The sequence below is a fragment of the Melozone crissalis genome, unplaced genomic scaffold (genome assembly GCF_028551555.1).
Source record: "Melozone crissalis strain CALT ecotype California unplaced genomic scaffold, PUWL_Pcris_2 ptg000023l_1, whole genome shotgun sequence".
In the NCBI taxonomy this organism is placed as follows: Eukaryota; Metazoa; Chordata; class Aves; order Passeriformes; family Passerellidae; genus Melozone; species Melozone crissalis.
The window spans coordinates 17,218,915-17,237,805 of NW_026535801.1; the positions used below are offsets into that span (position 1 = coordinate 17,218,915).

The 18,891-nt window shown below is 37.5% G+C and overlaps 1 protein-coding gene across 5 annotated transcripts in view; it reads right to left on the reverse strand.

Annotated features, from left to right (window-relative positions):
* NBEAL1 (neurobeachin like 1) overlaps positions 1-18,891 on the reverse strand; it is a 73,579-nt gene that overhangs the window by 26,849 nt on the left and 27,839 nt on the right. For 3 of the 5 annotated variants that reach the window (XM_054278527.1, XM_054278529.1, XM_054278525.1), the window contains exons 10-27: positions 17,733-17,839; positions 14,298-14,384; positions 12,769-12,852; positions 11,163-11,261; positions 10,481-11,061; positions 9,740-9,872; positions 9,055-9,174; positions 7,603-7,906; positions 6,604-6,689; positions 6,200-6,289; positions 4,546-4,714; positions 3,431-3,564; positions 2,891-3,050; positions 2,692-2,794; positions 1,838-1,994; positions 1,192-1,350; positions 695-854; positions 330-418 (exon numbers count right to left, since the gene is read on the reverse strand). In XM_054278527.1, coding sequence (XP_054134502.1) covers positions 330-418; positions 695-854; positions 1,192-1,350; positions 1,838-1,994; positions 2,692-2,794; positions 2,891-3,050; positions 3,431-3,564; positions 4,546-4,714; positions 6,200-6,289; positions 6,604-6,689; positions 7,603-7,906; positions 9,055-9,174; positions 9,740-9,872; positions 10,481-11,061; positions 11,163-11,261; positions 12,769-12,852; positions 14,298-14,384; positions 17,733-17,839 — 2,822 coding nt within the window. The remainder of the gene's footprint in view (positions 1-329; positions 419-694; positions 855-1,191; positions 1,351-1,837; positions 1,995-2,691; positions 2,795-2,890; positions 3,051-3,430; positions 3,565-4,545; positions 4,715-6,199; positions 6,290-6,603; positions 6,690-7,602; positions 7,907-9,054; positions 9,175-9,739; positions 9,873-10,480; positions 11,062-11,162; positions 11,262-12,768; positions 12,853-14,297; positions 14,385-17,732; positions 17,840-18,891) is intronic. The other 2 variants (XM_054278530.1, XM_054278528.1) reach the window with 1 other exon arrangement.

The following is an 18,891-nucleotide window of genomic DNA, read 5'->3' on the forward strand; positions in this document are numbered from 1 at the left end:
CACAGCTATCACTCAGTACTAATTCCAGTGATACAAGCTTTGAGAAAACTCAGTAATTCAAGGAGCCTACTACCTCAAACCTGTAGAAAATACAAGCTATTTGAGAACCATGATAGAGGCTTCACTTTTTGTTTTGGCTTTTTAAAGTACTTGAGTACACAAAATACAACAGTAAGTGACAGATGGGTCTAATTTTTAAAAGAAATCATTGCTAAAAAAACCAGTAACAACAAATACTGCCACTGTGTTTTAAAGAAATAATTTAGTTATTACACTGTACAGTTTATAGGCTTGAAGGACAGTACTCCAGTTCTAAAGAAGAAATTTACCTTTCTACAGATAATCACTCTCATGTTTATATCTGATCTATGAGCCAGATACACTACAGCTAGGAGATCTTTATAATTCACAGCAGGATCTGTAGGGAAGAAAGAAAAAAGCCACCATAAGCAATATCACACAAGAGAATGTAACAAATAAATATTTATAAATTGCCTTGGAAGTTATGACTGCATCCAAGGATAGTAAAAGGAACAAACTTCAGGGAACTAAGAAAATGTCAGCTGAGACTAATGGGAACTTTGAACAGAACAGCTCTACAAGCAACACCTCTGGCTCTCCTAACAAAAACCAGGGATGCTGGCCTCTGAGCAGCAGAAGAGTACTAAGGTCAGATACAGCCCTTGCCAATTACCTGCATAGAGAACTTGGTTAAGAAGGTTTTTAATAAGAGAAACAGTAACATGGGATTCATTCAGAAGGAGTCCCAGCCCAGAGTACCCCACTTCTCTGAGCCTCATCCGGTGCTTGCTCCGCTCATAAACTTTGGTACATTTCAGCATCTCTTCCACGATCTGTAAGGAAAAGTAGACACAAATGCAAATTGAGCACAGAAAAGCATCCTTATCTCTCAAACTTGTGTATACTATGACATGCTGGTCCACAATTTTTAAAGTTTATTTGATAAACTAACTAAAACAACATGGATAGTTTTTGTTAAAGATCCCGATAATTTATTTTAAGAGAACACATTCCTTTGTGACAATGCCATCTAGCTAACATAAGAGAAAAGAAAAAAGCAAACTTGGATGATCAGTATCTTTGTAATTACATACACTTCTGCCAGACCAAAGGAAAACACAAATTTATGCTCAATTGATTAATTTAGGAACATATCATTCAATTAATTACCTTGAACACAAGTTCTCTAAGCCTGTCAGAGTATCTTTGATGCAATAACAGAGCATAAAGAATATCAGCATTCCCTGGTTCAAAGAGCAATAAAAAAAGCTGGTCTGGGGTTGGACTGGAATGAAGTAGGCTGAAGAGAACATCCAGAATTCCGCAGAGCTACAAAATGAAGACAAGACAATTAATACCCAGTTCATTTAGATTTCATGCTTTGTTTTAGGAAAATTTTCTTGGTTTTTAAGTTTTACCTTTGCTGGTTAATAGACATTCTGTGGCTCAGTATTAGTGCCTTTAAACAACTTGTAATACATTTTCTTCTCTCTATAGAATACCTTATCTCATTAAGCACGGACACAAAGCAAGACCAAGTGCTGCTGATGCCATAAAATAGAAACTATGTCATCCCAACTCCAGGTAGGTTGAAAATCAATTCATTTGGTTTTGTAAAGTAAGATAACTTTTCTAATGGCACATCCTTATCTTCCCTACATCTAAACAGAACCACACATCAGCTAATATTTTGCTTGTGGTCATTTTCTTCTTCGTTCACCCTTCTTTTAAGTACACAAGGCATGATTTCTAAATGCCAAGATGCCAAATCAAATCATGTCCAGTTTAAACTGTTAATTTATGCCATGTTGCATACCTGCTCCTCATCACTGGTGGCAGCTATGTATCCTACAATGCTCTGAATTTCTTCATGTGTTCCACCTTTGCTCAGGAAATATTTGATCAGTCCATACAGGGACGTCCGTATTGTCCTCAGGTCATCAGGAGCCAAATCACCATCTTTACAGCCAGTCCTGCTTGCCAACAGACCAAAAAGACAACCTAAGGAAGCTCTTCTTGGCTCATTAACAGCAATTTGAGGGTGCCACTTTGGTAATTTTTCATCTACCCAGGCATCGTGCACAAGCGTTCAATTTTTACTGAACTCAAGCAACTGAACAGTAATAATCAGATCAGACTTTGTATGTCTATCAAAGCCCTGAAATGCAGACTTGTATTGATCTGGATGTAGGTCAGCATTGCAGGTTCCCACCTCCCACAGGAAACAGCAAAGTCTCTTGCCAATCTTCCTCAAACACATAATTATGTTCATAAGCAGATAAAAATCATCAGCACTGAAAGGTTAAAATTTTAAATTTCTAAAGAAGTCTTACTTCAAAATTCTACAAGCATTTACGAAAACTTAAAATGCTAAACTTTTTATAATGGTAATGATCTATGACTTAATTTGCATTGTTTAACTACAATTTTGTAGTTTTAATTACTTCGACAGGCACTCCTAGTGTCACTGACAAACTTTACATAATCTTAGCATAAAAATTCAAGGCAAGGCAAAGAAGTAAATCAAATGGGAAAAAAAATTAATGCAATTTTGTAAACAAAATCAACCAACAAAATCCAACCTGCGGTTTTATTTATTAATTTTAGATGGCAAAAAACTCCAAGAGCCACACAAAATAAATGAGGAGTCAGAAGTAGTAAAACTCATACCCATAATAAATCCTGAGTGTGTCTAGAAGAAACTGCACACCATACTTCTTTCTGAAGAGCCTTCTACTGTCCTTGATGATTGTAGAAAGATACTGTATATGTCCTACAACATAAAGGTTTCTTTTAGAACCAAGATAAAGATTTGTGTCATGTGAAGAGTCCTGTGCCTTCACACAGCTGCCTGAGGCCAAGAGCTCACCAATTCTGAAGGGAAAGTCACCACTGTTCCAGATGCTGAAGTCAAAAAGCAAGTGGTGATACATCTGTTGCAAAAGCTGCATGTTCTTTTCTACTGAGACTTGTTCTATCAGCAACTGTACAGCCATTAGGACATTCACATCCATTAGGATGCTTGGCACCTTGCAAAATAACAACAGGGGTCAGCACTCAAAATACTGAATGTCCTAATAAAATTTTATTTCAAAAAATGGAAGTTTAAGTTTCTTTTATCTTCTACAGCAATGTCTGCTCCATTAAAGCAATAAAATAAACACAAAAGTATTTGAATAACCAAACAACACAATGTTTATATCAAAAAACCAGAACATTACAGAAAATGAAACATTGTATTTCACTTTGCAGATAAATACCAACTTCTCACCTTTTTGCTTTTAGAAACACAAGAAATAAAATTCTTACTAAGGAGGCCTTTAAAGACTGTGGCATTCTGGCTATGCTTCAAAATCAGAACCTCATCCACAAAATTCATTACTAAATGACGTTTCTCAAGTTTGCTCACCTTCTGTAACAAGGCTCCTAGGGTGGCAACTCCATGGGAGTGAATGAGATTTTCTTGATTAACATGATGTCCCTGAATAAAGTGTTTTATCATCAAGATGAAAGTTGCAACTATGTTCTTCTCCAGACGTGCTTCTGCAGAACAGAACAACAGTAGCTAAAGTCTTATGGTTTATCATTGGATCACTGCATAAAAATAGAGGGGAAAAAGTAAAATCAACTGTTTATATTCCTCACTACTTCCTGAACTTCTCAGCTCCTGTTCCTCAGCTGTAGCCTGTCTTTAGATTTTTTCCTGCGCAGAATCATAGCCATTCCATGCCTCTCCAGAGCAAAGTGATCCCAGTCCTGACTTCAGTTGCTTCATCCATGACTGTAGGTTACAAACTTCTTTGTTACAATCTTTTGCAAATGCTGTTATTTTCCCTCTGTAGCTGCAAACTGACACTTCCTAGCCATGGTATGCAAAAAATTAGAGACAGAGAAGACCTATTTTTTTCACTCTTCTCCATCATTTCATCTGTGTAAAAGAGTAGCGTTCTGCCTTGCAAGGTTTGCTTTCTCAGTGGTTTTTGTTAAGGTCAAAGTTAATTCTCAATATTAGCAAAGCTTTAAAAAAATCTCTTCCTTAACATGTGACTATGTGTGGAAGAGGCAGGAGCCTGAATATTTCATTAAGAAAATATAAGTTTGGCTAAAGGCTAAATAGTGCAGTTCTGATGCTGCTGTCCCCACATGCCTGTGTGACCCAGCTCTCAAGCTGTAGGAAAGCTTCTCCTGTTGATATTAGTAAGTTTTACATCAAACAATTTCTCAAAATAATCAGAACAAAAATTAAAACAATGTCAAACCTTGGCACCTCTAACAGTAAATCATGAAAAGAAAAATAATGCTATTAAATATATCTATACTTGAAACATGTTATATTATTTTTTATATAGTGCTGAACTCCTGGTATTCAGTATCCATGTCAGGTATCTAGAAACAGAAAGAGCCTTTCAGTTTCACACAGATGCTCTGGAAAATTCAGCACATAATAAACAGACTTCCATCATTCAAAAAAGGACTTGTAAAATCAAGCTCAAAAATTAGGTCACTTCAGCTTCACTTTCCTACCTGATGCCTTTGGGGATGAAAAGACCACCCAGTCACCCTCCACAGGAGTTACAAGTTCTGGAGGCAGAACTTCTCCTTCAGACTTCTCAGGCATCTGTGCACCAAGAAAGCTGATCTGCTCCAGCAATGGAAACAGCACATTCATCCCACCAATACAGTTGATCATATCCTGAATCAAGAGAAAAGGCAGGATAAACATCACCATAAATAAAACCCCTTCCATTATAACAAAAATTTACTCTGCATACAAGAGTACTCACAAACCAATCAGAATGTCTCACAGGCCACTTACACATGGGCCATCCTGTCAGCTCTTGTTCTGAAAGTACATTTTGTACATTTCCTTCCTCCTCCCCCCATATAAACACTGAAAACTGAAGGACACAAAATCTGCTAAATATATTTAAAAACCAGGAAAAACATCTCTGTGATTTCTAAGTTACTTGCAGCAAGCAGCAAGAGAAGACTATAAGATTATACATGTCTCTGTTTTAATCATCTTCACGCAGCATTTCAACTTCAGGCAATTAAATAATACAATTTTTTTAAATAACTCTACACATACATCAATTCTAAGCCTCTCCTTAAAATTCAAGTCTCCTAAGTCCCCTTTTTTCCCCTTCTTCTCACAAGTGGAGATAGCACAAGACAGTCCCTGGAGGTGCTTAAGGACAGACTGGATTTGGCACTTAGTGCCACAGTCTGGTTAACAAGATGGTGTTTGGTCACAGGTTGGACTTGATGACCTCAGAGGATGTTTCCAATTTAATTGATTCTGGATTCTGTTGTTCAAACAATGCTTCTTGTGGTAAGGTATAATATATTCCAAACACAAGATTTCTGGAAGTGATTCACAACCACTTCAAATCATTTCAAAATCAGGGTTTTAGCAAGCTAGTCAGAGACACCCACTCACTTCCCCAGCTTGGTCCAGAGACAAATACTGTGAAGCCCATTAATGGGCAAAGAGAACAAATCAAAGTATTGGAACTATTCACACCATAGCAAATTAACTAACAAGTGCCTGAATATTCTTAACATTAGTCTCAGCAAGTGGTTGTAGAGATATGCACAGTGGATATATACAGTGAGATATGTGCACACTGGATATGTAGTGTGCAGCTCCAACAATATTTCCTCATTAATCAGTTTGCCAGTACAGTCAATTGTTCACAGTTCTTGGAAAAAAAAGGCAGATCTTATTTATAGTGCATACATTTTCCTCAAGATGAATAAACGTGGTATTCTATTGACAAGTCCCAAGTGTTAACCAAACCCTAGTAATCTTCATCTAACTCAAAGTTTATGACAAAGAAAACCATGACAGAATTCCCTAGAGATGACAAAATGCTCTTGATACACAACATGCATTCAACATTATTATGAAGAATTGTCAGCTACCACAAAATATCTTCATGTACTGTGCCAGTAAAAGCAGTGGCACTCATAAGTTCTCAATAAATGTAACGTAAAGGCAACACTACTCCACCTACAGCATTAGCCCATGAATTCTCAGCATAAAAACATGGTGTTTTATCATAATGCAAAAAAAATTTGCATTATGATAATAACTTCCAGCATTCCAAAAGTTAGATGAACACACACAGCCACTGTCAGTTTTACATCAGGTTCTGCCTCTTTACAACACATTTACCTTGATGTCCCAATTCACTACTTTGTTTCCAGTTAGTCTTCCATGTAAAAGATTTGCAGACAGGTCAAGGCAAATTGGGTTTCTGCAGGCCTATTAAACAAATAAAGAAGACATGATGTCATCAAGCATCTACAGATGCTTGAACACAAGATTTTCTGCCAATGTGTTGATATTAAAGTATTTAAACAACATGAAACCCTTAGAATATAACATATGCCATTTTAGATTTGACATTCTCTATTGTACAAGATAATTCCATCCTTTTGCCAAACCTACTATGTCTGCACAAGACTACAGTTTAAGAAAGCTCTCATTGCTCCTTATCTTCCCATAAAAGCCACAGTGCAAACACTGAAAGCAATGCACACTGTGTAGTCGAACAGAAATTATGTCCTGGTTCATACCTTTGGTGTATAATGAAGCAGCACCTTACTGGGGAGGTCTGCTACTTCAGCTTCTTGAGATTTCCATGGAGTTAAACAGTTTGGACCTATTAAAAAAAAAGGTATATAAAATCATATAACATATTTTAACAGTCCAGTGGTTAATAATGTTGCCCTTTACAAATGTTATAATACCAAACATGTTGGAAGAACAAATGGGACAGTCTGAACTGTATCTATTTCAAACATGCTTCGAAGTAGAGATTCTATGACTTAAATAATTCGTTTCAGAGGGCATGCTTAAAAAGGAACACATTCTACATGAAATGCTAAACTGCACAAAGAAGAGGTGTTTTTATACCTTCAATCAGTTCTCATCTTTGTCTGTACAAACACCTATCTTATATTTGTCACTAATCTGTCATCAAGCCTAAATGCCCACAAAATTAGCAAGCTTCAAGATAGTTTTGTTTAGCAATACAAAATATTTCCTTTAAATGATACAAGTGTTTTAATGCCAATCTATAACAACCTTGAGTTATTATGCAACTTAATATCGTTCACACTTTGAACTGTACAACATAGCTTTCAGAGTATTTTCTTCAAAATGACCACTTAATTATTTATTCTTATGGGAAAATCCTCGAGCATATATCACCTTTAAGTGGCCTAACAAATAAGGGCAATACTTTCAGAGTCTCTGTAAACACATGTAGGCAAAGGGTAGCAAAAATTCAGAAATTTACAAGTGAAATTATTACCTAATGTTTTAATTTTGCTGGTCTGCTCATATGATAAACAGATGAGCTTAAGCAAATATAACATTTTAAAATCAAACTTCATAACATACTTATTAAATGTTACACTTATTTGCTTTAAAGCCCTCTCACTTAGGTCAGCTCTGCAGTTCTTCTGGATTGTAAGTTCTTCATTATGTGTCTGTGTAGAGCAAAGCTTAATGGGGTCTTGTTCATAACTCATTCCTTTTACTTTGCTAAAACCAGAACAAACACCACTTACCTGCTAAATATAATGCTTTCACCTGAGAAGGTTGCAGTGCTTCATGAAAGACAATAACTGATCCAAGTTGGCCCTCCAAGGATGTTGGACACCCCCATTCACTGTCCTGAGTCCCTGCTGAGATCATTTTGGTGATGAACTCTGGTTTTCCAAGCACCCCACCCCAAGCTCCTGGAGCGAGAATGCCCCCAAGGGACGTCCGGTGGGGCATGATTGGGGAGGAAAAAGGGGGATCTGGTATCTGAGAGGGAGGAGGAGTTGTTGTTCTTTGACCAGCTGAACCAATGCAGCAAGAAGTGAAAGACTGGAGAGTCATACATGGAAGAAAGAAAACAAAACATATACTGTAAATCTGTGCTTTAAATCTGAAGACTGCATCTAGCAAATCTGAACTAAATAAATGAAACCCCAAGCAACAAGTTCTGCCAAGCAATCCATCACAGTAGGTCAAAAACCAGAGCATATGCTTCTCATAATAGGAGAGAACGCCCTTTTTCCAACTAAGAGCAATTTGGTTACCTCAAGTGCTGCATGACCTCTGGCAGGAGCACAGCAGGAAGGACAGCTCCTGATATCCTCTGTAAACACTCCTCTTCTGCACTATATTCCAAAATACTAGCCCAGCATGTCTGCTACTGCACATTTCTCATATCAGTTAGTCCATTCAAACAGATGCTCTCATGGTAAAATTACCTGCCCTACGTCTAGTTACGTTAAGATTTATAATGTTTATTTCACAGATGGACCAAAATCCAGGGTTTGATCTTGAAATGAAAACTACACTTTCTCTCATTTTTAAGTAAGTTTTATATTGATTGTACCATTACAGCATGCAAGTTAACTGTTTTCTCAGCATACTTAAGAAAATATCAAAATAGAACTTAGAAAAGAGGGAAGAATGTTGGGTATTATAGCCCAGTTTAATATAAATTTGTTTCCCAAAAGGAATGAACAAAGCTTACAGAGGAAATTAAACATGACATACATTCATTTTGATGGGTAGCGTATTGCTAAATGTGTATACATCCAAAATGGTTAGATTAACAGCACATAAAGTGCTTATTCAGTTACTAAAGGAATGAGGAATAGCATATTAAGGAAACACTCAAAAAAACCCCAGTAAAAACACATGAAAATAACGGGGAATATTCCCCATTGAGTACTGTTACAACAATTCTACTGGTAGAGCTGCCAGTTATTATGATGTCACCATAAATTATGTCAATATGCTCAGGCAATTATTTTGAGGATAACCCCACTACTTAATGTCACCTAGTAGACTTTTTTGTTTTTAAACAGAGATGACTAAATAAAAATTACTTAATGGTTAGTTACATTTCAAAAGGATAATTCTGGACAGTATCCATGGCTGAACATTACTAGCAGCAGTCTGTAGAATCACTGCTGTATGAGAGCTCATCCTACCAGGCAATGGCTCAGAAGGGAACTTACTTCATTCATAGCAGGGAATCGAAGTGGGGCAGAGACCTTCTGCTGTCCATTGACATAGATATAGACAAGGCTCTGACCAAAGGGCCTCTTTCCAGGCACGTGGACAATAGTTATGTTGTGCTGGTTAAGCAATAAAAAATAATTAAGTCATTATTAAGAGCAGCGAAATTACTATATGAAACTATTTAACTTTATCTCTACTAAGCTGGTGAGGAAAGCACGTAAGAAAGTAAATCCAAAGCACCAAAAAGAATATAACAAGAACATCTGCTGATTCTATTTCAAAGGAGTGAATGTAATGTTTACATATAAACAGGTTTTGGAAGAGAAAGATACAGCTCTTTCATAGTAATGCACATCAGTTCTTAAGTATAGGAATAGAAAAGGGTAATGCAGAGACAGCACCACAGCCATCTATGCCTGTTTTAATTTAATATCAAAACCTCTAATGCTGCAACAAACTTAATCAACAAAAATGCCTAACATACATGCATAAGTTAGCTCAATCAACAACTAATCTATGTGAAAATTGCTTGTACTATTTGAGATTAAAACTGCTCTTATGCAATGAATTATCGCAATATTATAAAACAGACTATTTGTTAAATGATCAAAAAACCATAATTTTGACTTCTGAGCTAACAATACAATCCTAAACAAAGTGTTTGTCAGTATCAAATCTTACCCAGAGAGAGTCAAAAAAACAATGGTCAGGCAGCATCACTGTTGCATATTCCCTCTTTGTGCACACTGCAACCACCAATACCCCCGAGCACGTAATAAAGGCTTCAAACCCCATACCACTTGCTGTAAAAAAGCTACAAGAGACACACAATCAAGGACTTGCTTCATCAAAACTACCACCTAACAATACACTCATTAAGAAGAAAATCCACCCAAGTTGTTTGGTGGTGGTGCAATATTTACTATGCGACTGTTACTTATTAAAAGAAAAAAAAAAAGACCAAAAAGACATTTTGTTTGCTTCTATTAGTACCTAAGAAGTTAAATTACATCAAGAAGCATTCATGTCAATATGCACTATTTAAGCAGCATGAAGGTGCCTTCTCACTTGTGCACTTATACAAATCCAGAGTTCATTACATTCACAACAAACTGTGTGAAAGTTTGTTCTGGTTTTGGGTTTGGGTTTTGGTTTTTAATGTTGTGTTTTTTAAGCAATTAACCTTCCCACAATTTGGAGTTATGGATGTTGAAACTGCAGATGACAAGACATTACAGCGAAGGAACTACACTAAAGTTCTGTAACAGAACTTGGCTGTGTTGACAGCTGAAAGCTCTCCCTTTCCCAGAGCAGCATTAAGTATTGCCTCTGATGAAGATAAGCAGAAGCAGCACATGCCACGGTACCAAACGCCACAGGGCACAGATGGCCCAGCCCTGCAGGCTGTAGCAGTAACTGTACCTGTAGAGCTGCTTCCTCTTGCCGCTTTTGCCCATCGAGCCGGGCTCCACCCGGTCCTGGTCGAGGCAGAGCCAGGCGTTGAAGGAGAAGGCGGAGCCCGGCCACCTGTGGATGGCGGGCAGGGCGATGCCGGCCATGCTGTGGTGCAGGTTGAAGTACTGCAGGGCGCTGGCCAGGCCCTGCTTGCGCGCCATGGCCAGCAGCGCGCGCATCGCCGGCACCACGTAGGGGTGTGCGCCCCGTGGCTCCTCCGGCCGCAGCAGCCGCACCAGCTGCAGCAGCTCTTCTGAGCCCATGGACTGACTCCCCAAGGAGCCCAGCAGGGCAATCAGGTTCTCTGCACAGGTGCAGTGCAGCACCGAGTGGGAATTGAGGGTCTCGATGATGCGGATGACCATGTTTGCGTTGACGCACGTGGCACGGCTCTGCCTGTCAATGCAGCAGATTCGCCTCAACCAATTGGAGATGAAAATCTGCAGCTCGTGGGATTCTAGCTCTGGAAGCCACTGGATGAGCAGCAATAAGGGCTGGACATTACTAATGCCTAGTATCCCAACAGCCATGTGGTCACCTTCAACAGCCTGAAAAACAGCAGGGAACTCAGACATGAAACACAATAAGACGGGGCCAGAAGTACTGTTGAAAGATGAGAGATTTCTGCTTCAAAGCAAGCACAGCTCACCATATTCATGAGTTCCTCCAGCAATTCCCGTGACGGCTGACCCAGTGATTTCAGTACCTCATATATGTGTGCATACCCAATCCTCTCCTTGAAGACCTCCTGAGGATAAAAATTCCCAACTCACTAACAAGTAAAATGGACAAAAACTGCTTGTCTACTGCAGCAGGTAGACAAGCAACTTTTAATTTTAATTTAGACAGTTTAATGCAATATTAGACACATAATAATTAGAATGTAATAATTACAGGTTAGAAATCTATTTTTGATAACCTGTTCAATCTACTGTCTCTAGAATGCTGCAGATGAGAAGCATTTCACTGTAGCACACAGATAAATAACAGCTCAAAGTTGTATTTTATTAATTACCTACAAAGAATATAACTACTTTGGTATAACCCAAATGTTAATAATATCACAATGAATAAAGAGCTTAGTTTTTCATCCTTTTAGTGCAAACTATAGCTTGAAATGTTTGCACTGAAACACAGAAATATTAAAATATTAATCTTTCAGTAAAAAACTTTCCTAGAGCAGATTAAAAACCACCTATCCTAAAAACTTTAAAAAATTAGAGAAGTGTTCCACAGAAGTTTTCCTGAAAACTAACTGATTTTACAAGAAAAAAAATCAACCAGCAAAGTTCAAATGGTAGTATCCATTTATGGTTCAATTATTAAACAGCTAATACATCATATGGAATGGATACTCTTCTCCTGGCTCTAGTTTGTGTTGAAATGACTTTTTTTAAAAGAATAAATCGTTCAGCAGAAGTGAGGTGATTACTTAGGTAAACATGAAAAGAAAAAATACACATATTGCAGTAGAAGTACAATTGAAAACTCTGACTCTCTGTGAATCCCAGCTAGGCCCCATCTCCAACACACAACTCTTCCCAGGCTTTCCAGAGTCAGTGGAGAAATAAACACCTTCAGTAAAGCTCTGGAGGAGCATAATAGATCCTGTTGTCTCTCCCTTAGGCTGTACTGCAAGTAGCAAAAAAATAAATGATTCCCACTCCTCCTTCATCCTCCACTGGACAGTCACATCCCTTTACCTGTGCCAAGTCCAGGGATCATTCAGCCAAGGGCTGGATTTAAGTAACTCGGCAACCCAGGAATAAATATACTGTTTTTCCATGGGCTCAGCTTCCAGTCAGAATCACAAACTAACCACAACCTATCCATTTACCAAATCACAAGAATAACTACCAGGGAAGGGCACAGGGCAATAGCATGACCACCATCTGGACAGTAATACTGTCTTGGCTTGCTTTAAAGCCTTATAAAACTATAACACAAACAGCTGCCTGAAAATTCCTCTAAATACCCACTAAGTCTACCCCATATATCCATGAGACAAGTAACAATGTCCTTTCTTTACAAAGGTTCCAACTGCCAGCATACTCAGATCTTCCAGTTTAGGTAGAAAGATGACTCAGTGTTCAGCCATCAGACACATATAAAGGGATAAGAAATGCTAATCAGCTATTCCTATTTGGCATGAATGTGTGAGCACAATCTGCTCATCTCCATTAGCAAGATCCATCAAGGTACAACTGGAAAAAGATGAAGAAGCTGCAAACAGCCCTGTGCATAGACACTGTTACCTTTGCAGCTGGAGACTTGTGCATTACTGCTGTGAGGGCTTGAATGGTTGACACTGCCAAGGAGTCCAGGTGTCCCTGAAACACCTGAAAGGAGCAGGTACAGAAGTCATACAACACATGCAAAGACAGTTCAGCTCCAACATCTGCGCTGTGCCCTCCTGCCAGGAGGGAAACCACGAATTTGCTAACATGCTTCAAAAATCATCTCCCCACCAGCCAAAATTTCAAACCCCACAGCCTACAAGGAGTTACATCACAGTAGACAACTAACCACAGACTTCAAGAGGAGAGAAGCATTCGCAACACAAACCGCACCTCAAATATTCTGATGGACAAACAAGTTTTCCTCATGCGTCTAATGGACAACCTCAAGAGGGAGGGAGGAAAACAATTAGAAATTTCTTGCAGTGTGTGTGCTGCTGGAAAATCAGCATCTGCAGTTCATATCAAGTGACTTATTCTCCATCCAAGGCCCTGCAAACCAATGCAGCACAGACACATCCCCAAAATCTAAGAGATAAGTCACACCAGCATAGTTAGGTGGCTGCCTCACCCACAGCCTCATTGCATTGATTCAACACCTCTCTCTCCAATTTAAGTAATCTTTTGAGGTTTTTTTTTTCTATAATTCTTGTTTATATTGATATGTCTATGATGGTTTTAAGAACAAAAATGTTGAAGCACTCTTTTGCATCCATCAGTAAACCTAATTAGCAACACTGTGCAAACAAACATACTGTTTCATCATCTCTGAAAAATGATGTGCACCTCAGACATATTTTGAAAGTGAAATGTCAAGAATTAAGTGAAATGTCAAGATTATTAGATGTGAAGAAACATTTACATATGGTTAAAGTGTTGTGCTGTGTCCAAAAAAGCCAAAGCTATTAGTTAAAAATCACAATTTGTAAATAACCATCCCTTGTATTCAGCTTTTTTTTACATTTTTAATCAGAACAAATAATTCTACTATAAAATTTATATAAAAGTTGGCATTTGTAACTTTCCACAGTATTTGGGAAAAGCGAAGCAACAGGCTATTCCTACCTCCCTGATTCAGCCTGTCCATTGTTTTGTGAACATCTGTTCTTGATGACAAGCTAAGAACCAGGACACCAAACACAACCATTGAGATTTCACAAACAAGGCCTCAGAATCCAAAACACCACAGTGCTGAGACAAAGAGCAAAAAAGAGGAAAAGGAGGGGAAAAAGAATCACCATCAGGTTGAGAAAATTAATTTGGATCTCATTCATGTGCTTCACCTTTTCCTTAAAAGAAGCATAACTGATGCTCATTCTATTGCCAGTATCTGCAGTTTGAAGCAGATGAATAAAACATAGGCTGAATTCAATCTGTTATTCAGAAAAATTATTTTCCAGTGACAGGAAATGCTGATCTCTGCAGCATCAAAAGTTCATCTTGCTGCAGAAGGCTTAAGGAGGATGGTTAAGGTGAAGCACAGGAATCAATTTTCCTGTGATTGTGTCTTGACTTCAACTGAAGCAAAATACAGTTTAGGTAGGTACCTGGTCCTCATTCATTTCTGTCAGTAATTTGTTGGTAAGGTCTTTCTCACTCTTGTCTGCCACTTTATTGTTAGCATTTAAAAACAGCTGTTAGAAACAGAGACAAGAATAATGGAAATAATTGCATTAAACAGTTACCTGCAGCCAAATCTGTGGAGGCTGCCTTATATTTGTATTTCACATACAAAAACAAAAATGGGGGAAAAAATACTGATGATTACATTGTATTTTTGCAAAAGAGTAATTTAAAAAAAAAAGAAAGAAAATATGTAATCACTGAGACAAAGAGAGATTTATCTGGAATTTGTACTCATCTCTGGCTTAGCAACTGTGATTTCATTCACAATAAGCAATATGACAGAGTTGTAAGAAATTTACTTGTAAGAAATAAAGACAACAGTGGGGCATTAACAAGGAAATGGATACAAATGTTTCATCATTTTCCACTTATGTTTCAGCCTAGGTGAAAGCTGAAGATACCTAGACAGAATATGTTCATCTTCAAACAGCACAGTAGCAGAATTTCTGGGGCACACAGTCTTTGGGACAGGAAGGAGGGCAAAATATCTCTGCCATCATCCTAAGAAGCAGACAGGTTGCAAGTAGCTTCAAATCAAACATACACCTATACTGCATCTTCAGCTAAGGAACTGCTCTGTGTTCAGTAGCTAAATTCCTAGTCAGTACCTGAATTTGACAGTTTCAAACTGACCCAAATTCATAATCAATTGCAGACAATTTGTGTGCCAAATTTAGCTGTAATGCAATCAGGACTAAGATTTACCTCCTTCTGTTTTAAGATTCTATTGAGGTATTTAAAAACCCAAAAAACTCTGATCAAAATGTTTTAAAAGTTGCTTTAAAAAATATAAACCCTTTCCTTCAGTGAGTAAAACCTAAGCATTTCTTTTCCCCCCCCCACACACACATTTTGCTCCATTATCTGCTAGGTCAGTCTCCCTGAAGAGGAACAACCTGAGAAATCAACTTCCATAAATTTGGCTAAAACAAAGGACAACACTGAAGATATTACTTTGACTTACATAGGTGTGAAAGCACATTGCTAGAAACACTTTGAAAGGTACATCACAGCCAAGAGCACTCAACAATGCAGAGTAACTATAATATGTCTTAGAGGACTATAACATTAGCAAGAATAAGAACATTAAACAAACGCAAACGGAGACAATGAAAAAATAAAGATGTCATCAAACTTTTGGTACAAGTTGCTTCATTTCTCATAAGGCATGTGAAAAGGAAAAATAGATTTCTTTTTACAATGTCTACAAGGTTTTAATTTTTCCATTTAAAAGCTGTTAAAAAACCACTTTTTTTTTCTTTTAATCGGACATACTGTTAGAGATCATCGTGCTTTGCTCAAAGTCTGACCTCTGAGATAGTTAAACAGATGAGAAAAGATTCAGCACTGACAAACCAGATTGTTAAATGACTCTCAGTACAGAATAAGCACCTCCTGATTACAGTCCCTCTTTATGGATATCACTGGCAAAAAGTGACATTCATATCATCAAAAGTTAACCAAGCAGTTTTGAAAAGCTTTTGTGCAGATCTCTAACCCTAAAGCATAGCTAAGGAAAGACAGTTGCCTATGAGCCTTAACACCAGCAAAGAAAAAAAAAGGATTTACATCTCAGAAGATTGTAATACTGCAAATTATTAGGAAGTATGAGTAGAAATACAGCTTTAAACACCCCAAGTTCTTTGGGATATCTAGAGCAGAAATAGTGGTACGGATTTGCTTTACCCCTCCTTTCCACAGAAATTACTTGCATTTCAAATTGCAGGAGATCCAATCACTTCCTGAGTTTCAGGTATGTGTATGGACTTTCATGCTCTCTGCGGAAATGCAGAGCATGCTTTCCACACACAGTTTGCTTAGGAACCCAGTAGCAATTTTCACAAAAGAAGGAATAAAATCTAGAACTAGGATCTCCACCCCCAACTAATAAGGAGAAATGCTAATTCCAAAACTAACTCAACCTTTGCTATTTACCTTTGAAAAAGAATGGAGACACAGTATATTTGGAAGTACAAATATACTGCAACACCTGCCCTGCCTCTATCTCTCCCACTTCTCATCTGTGGGGGTATTTTGCCTGTGAAATGCTAAAAAAGTACACTGTGTACCAAACTGGCAGCACTGATCTCTAAACAACACAGTGATATGTGAGTCTGTACCCCTGGAAAAAACCTTAAAAGAACATATCTTGTAACATACAGACAGGCAGAATGAAAATAAAAACAGCAAGCTGCAAGAAAAAATAGATCAGCTGTTCCTGCTTTCTTGAATTCCACCACTTGTTTACAAGTGCAGGAACACAGCAAAGAGTTTCCATGAAGAGGTAAACATCACACTGCTGATGATTTGAGAAGAAACTATAAAAGGAGCTTCTTATCAAGTACAAGGTTACTACAAAAACAGGCAGATTCCCAAACACAGGAGAAGAATGGAAAGGTCAAACAATGTATTTTCAGAAGGAGATAATAAAGCTACAGACTATTTAAAACACTTCAAGTCAGCTGGCATTCTGCCTCTAATTATAATTACAATTAGGACATAATCCAAACACATTTATTTTTAATACATCATTGCACTGAAATACATTCTAATCCAAAATCTAAAGGGATTAGAAACAAATTGCACAGTGTAGTTAGCATTAAATAATCTAACATCAGAAGAGCTCAAAACAGCTATGTCACTAACATATCACAGATCACAATAATATATCACAAAAAGAAATAGTGCAGAGAGTTACATCATATCTGTGTTCTTTCACACAGGGAAAAATAAAATCAGTGCAATCAGTGGAAGTTTGCAAATTATGACCATTTGCAACTCAGATGAAAACCCTAGATCCTATGTAGAAAAGGAAAAATTGAGGAGCATTTTTAACAGCTTGAGCTCATGTTTTATGTCAGCCACAGACAGGATTCAAATATTCTGAAAGACTTAAAATGGGACACCAGAAAGATTTTTTTAAATGGAAAAATTCCTCTGAAATTAGAATTCAGACCTTCATCTGGCAGCAGTTGTTAAGTGACTTCCTAATGATCCATTGATAGAATATAAGAGAAACAAAACAAAATAACAAAATCCCACAATAAAAAGCCAAATAAAAAGGCAGGAGGGATTGATTTTTTTAATCAGACATACTGTTAAGAGATTACTGTGCTTAGCTCAAAGTCTGACATCTGAGAGATAGGTAGGAAAAGATTGTAATAGGTAGGAAAAGATTCAGCAGTAATTCAAAGATTGTAACAGTTTTTGGAGACTGAGCAGGGTCTGCAAAGGTATTTTGCTCAGGACTCAAAGTATTCATTGCTTTAACCACAAGACAAATGAGACACCTCCACCTCATTAGTAATAATACAAAGCAGGGTTTGTTAAAAATAAGCTGATAAGGGAACACTTACCTTGCAGTTCTGCAAGAGTCGAATGAGATGCTCAAAGCAGTTACTGTTAAGGAAAATTGCCTGCAGAACAGGCCTATCTGTGCAGTCTAACATGGCTGTGATGGTATCTATAAAATTAAAATAGAACTGGCATCAAAGACAAAACACATCCCAAATCCATCAAGCATTTTTTCCTGCACATTCTACAATACATATCAGGAAAAAATTATATTATCTGCACTTTTGATCAAGAATGATATGCATTTTAAGAACAAATCACTAGGCCTAAAGCTAAACATTTTGACACAGTAAAGACTACCACAAACTAATATTATGGAGCAATTTTACCAAATGAATATCTTTGATTGCTTTGGGGCTCTGTTTCAAGTAATTTCCAATAGTGAGTACATAAGCAGCATCATCTTTTCTTTACAGCACATGAATGTTTCTTTCCTCAACAAGTAATTACTCTGCATTCTACAGCAGACTTATAGGGTAAGCATTCTCCATGGCCACAGTACTATTCCTCAGTTTTCTTGGAAGTGTGGGAAAAGAAACACCTTGATTTCCCATGCTGAACATCAAAATGGAAAAAACTCAAAGCCCTGAATTCTAACACAAAAACTTATACCCAACTCTTTCAGACTATTACTGCTGGCCAATGTTTACAGTAATGCCATTTGAAAATCAAACTATCACAAAATAATACCACATAGCTATTTTATTACAGAACAATTTTATTCTGCAATTACTAAGGTTCTGATAAGCTTCACTTCTTGCCTAGCAAAGTTTTTCTCTTTTAATGGAGACTTTCAGCCTATGAACCTTGACACTGGTTAAATGGCAGCAATCTGATACGGTTTCTTCTGGTTTTTTTATTACTAAATTGTGAAAGAGGTTTTACAGCGACTTCTGTGAGCCAGAGAGAAGTTTGATAAGAGGATCCATGTTTACCCCTGAAAGAATTTTCTACCAAGGTCACCGACATAGAAATCAAGAAAGAGAGAAGGATAAATAAGAGAAACCTACAACTGCCTATTCCAATAAGCTCTCTGTTTGTCTTTCCTGACCTATGAGTAAAGTGTAAACTTATGAGCTTTGTAAGAATGTATAAATAGCATGTACACTGTATTAAAACCAGGTTTGAAGCCTCCTGAAAGTGGAGCATTGCTTCATTTTG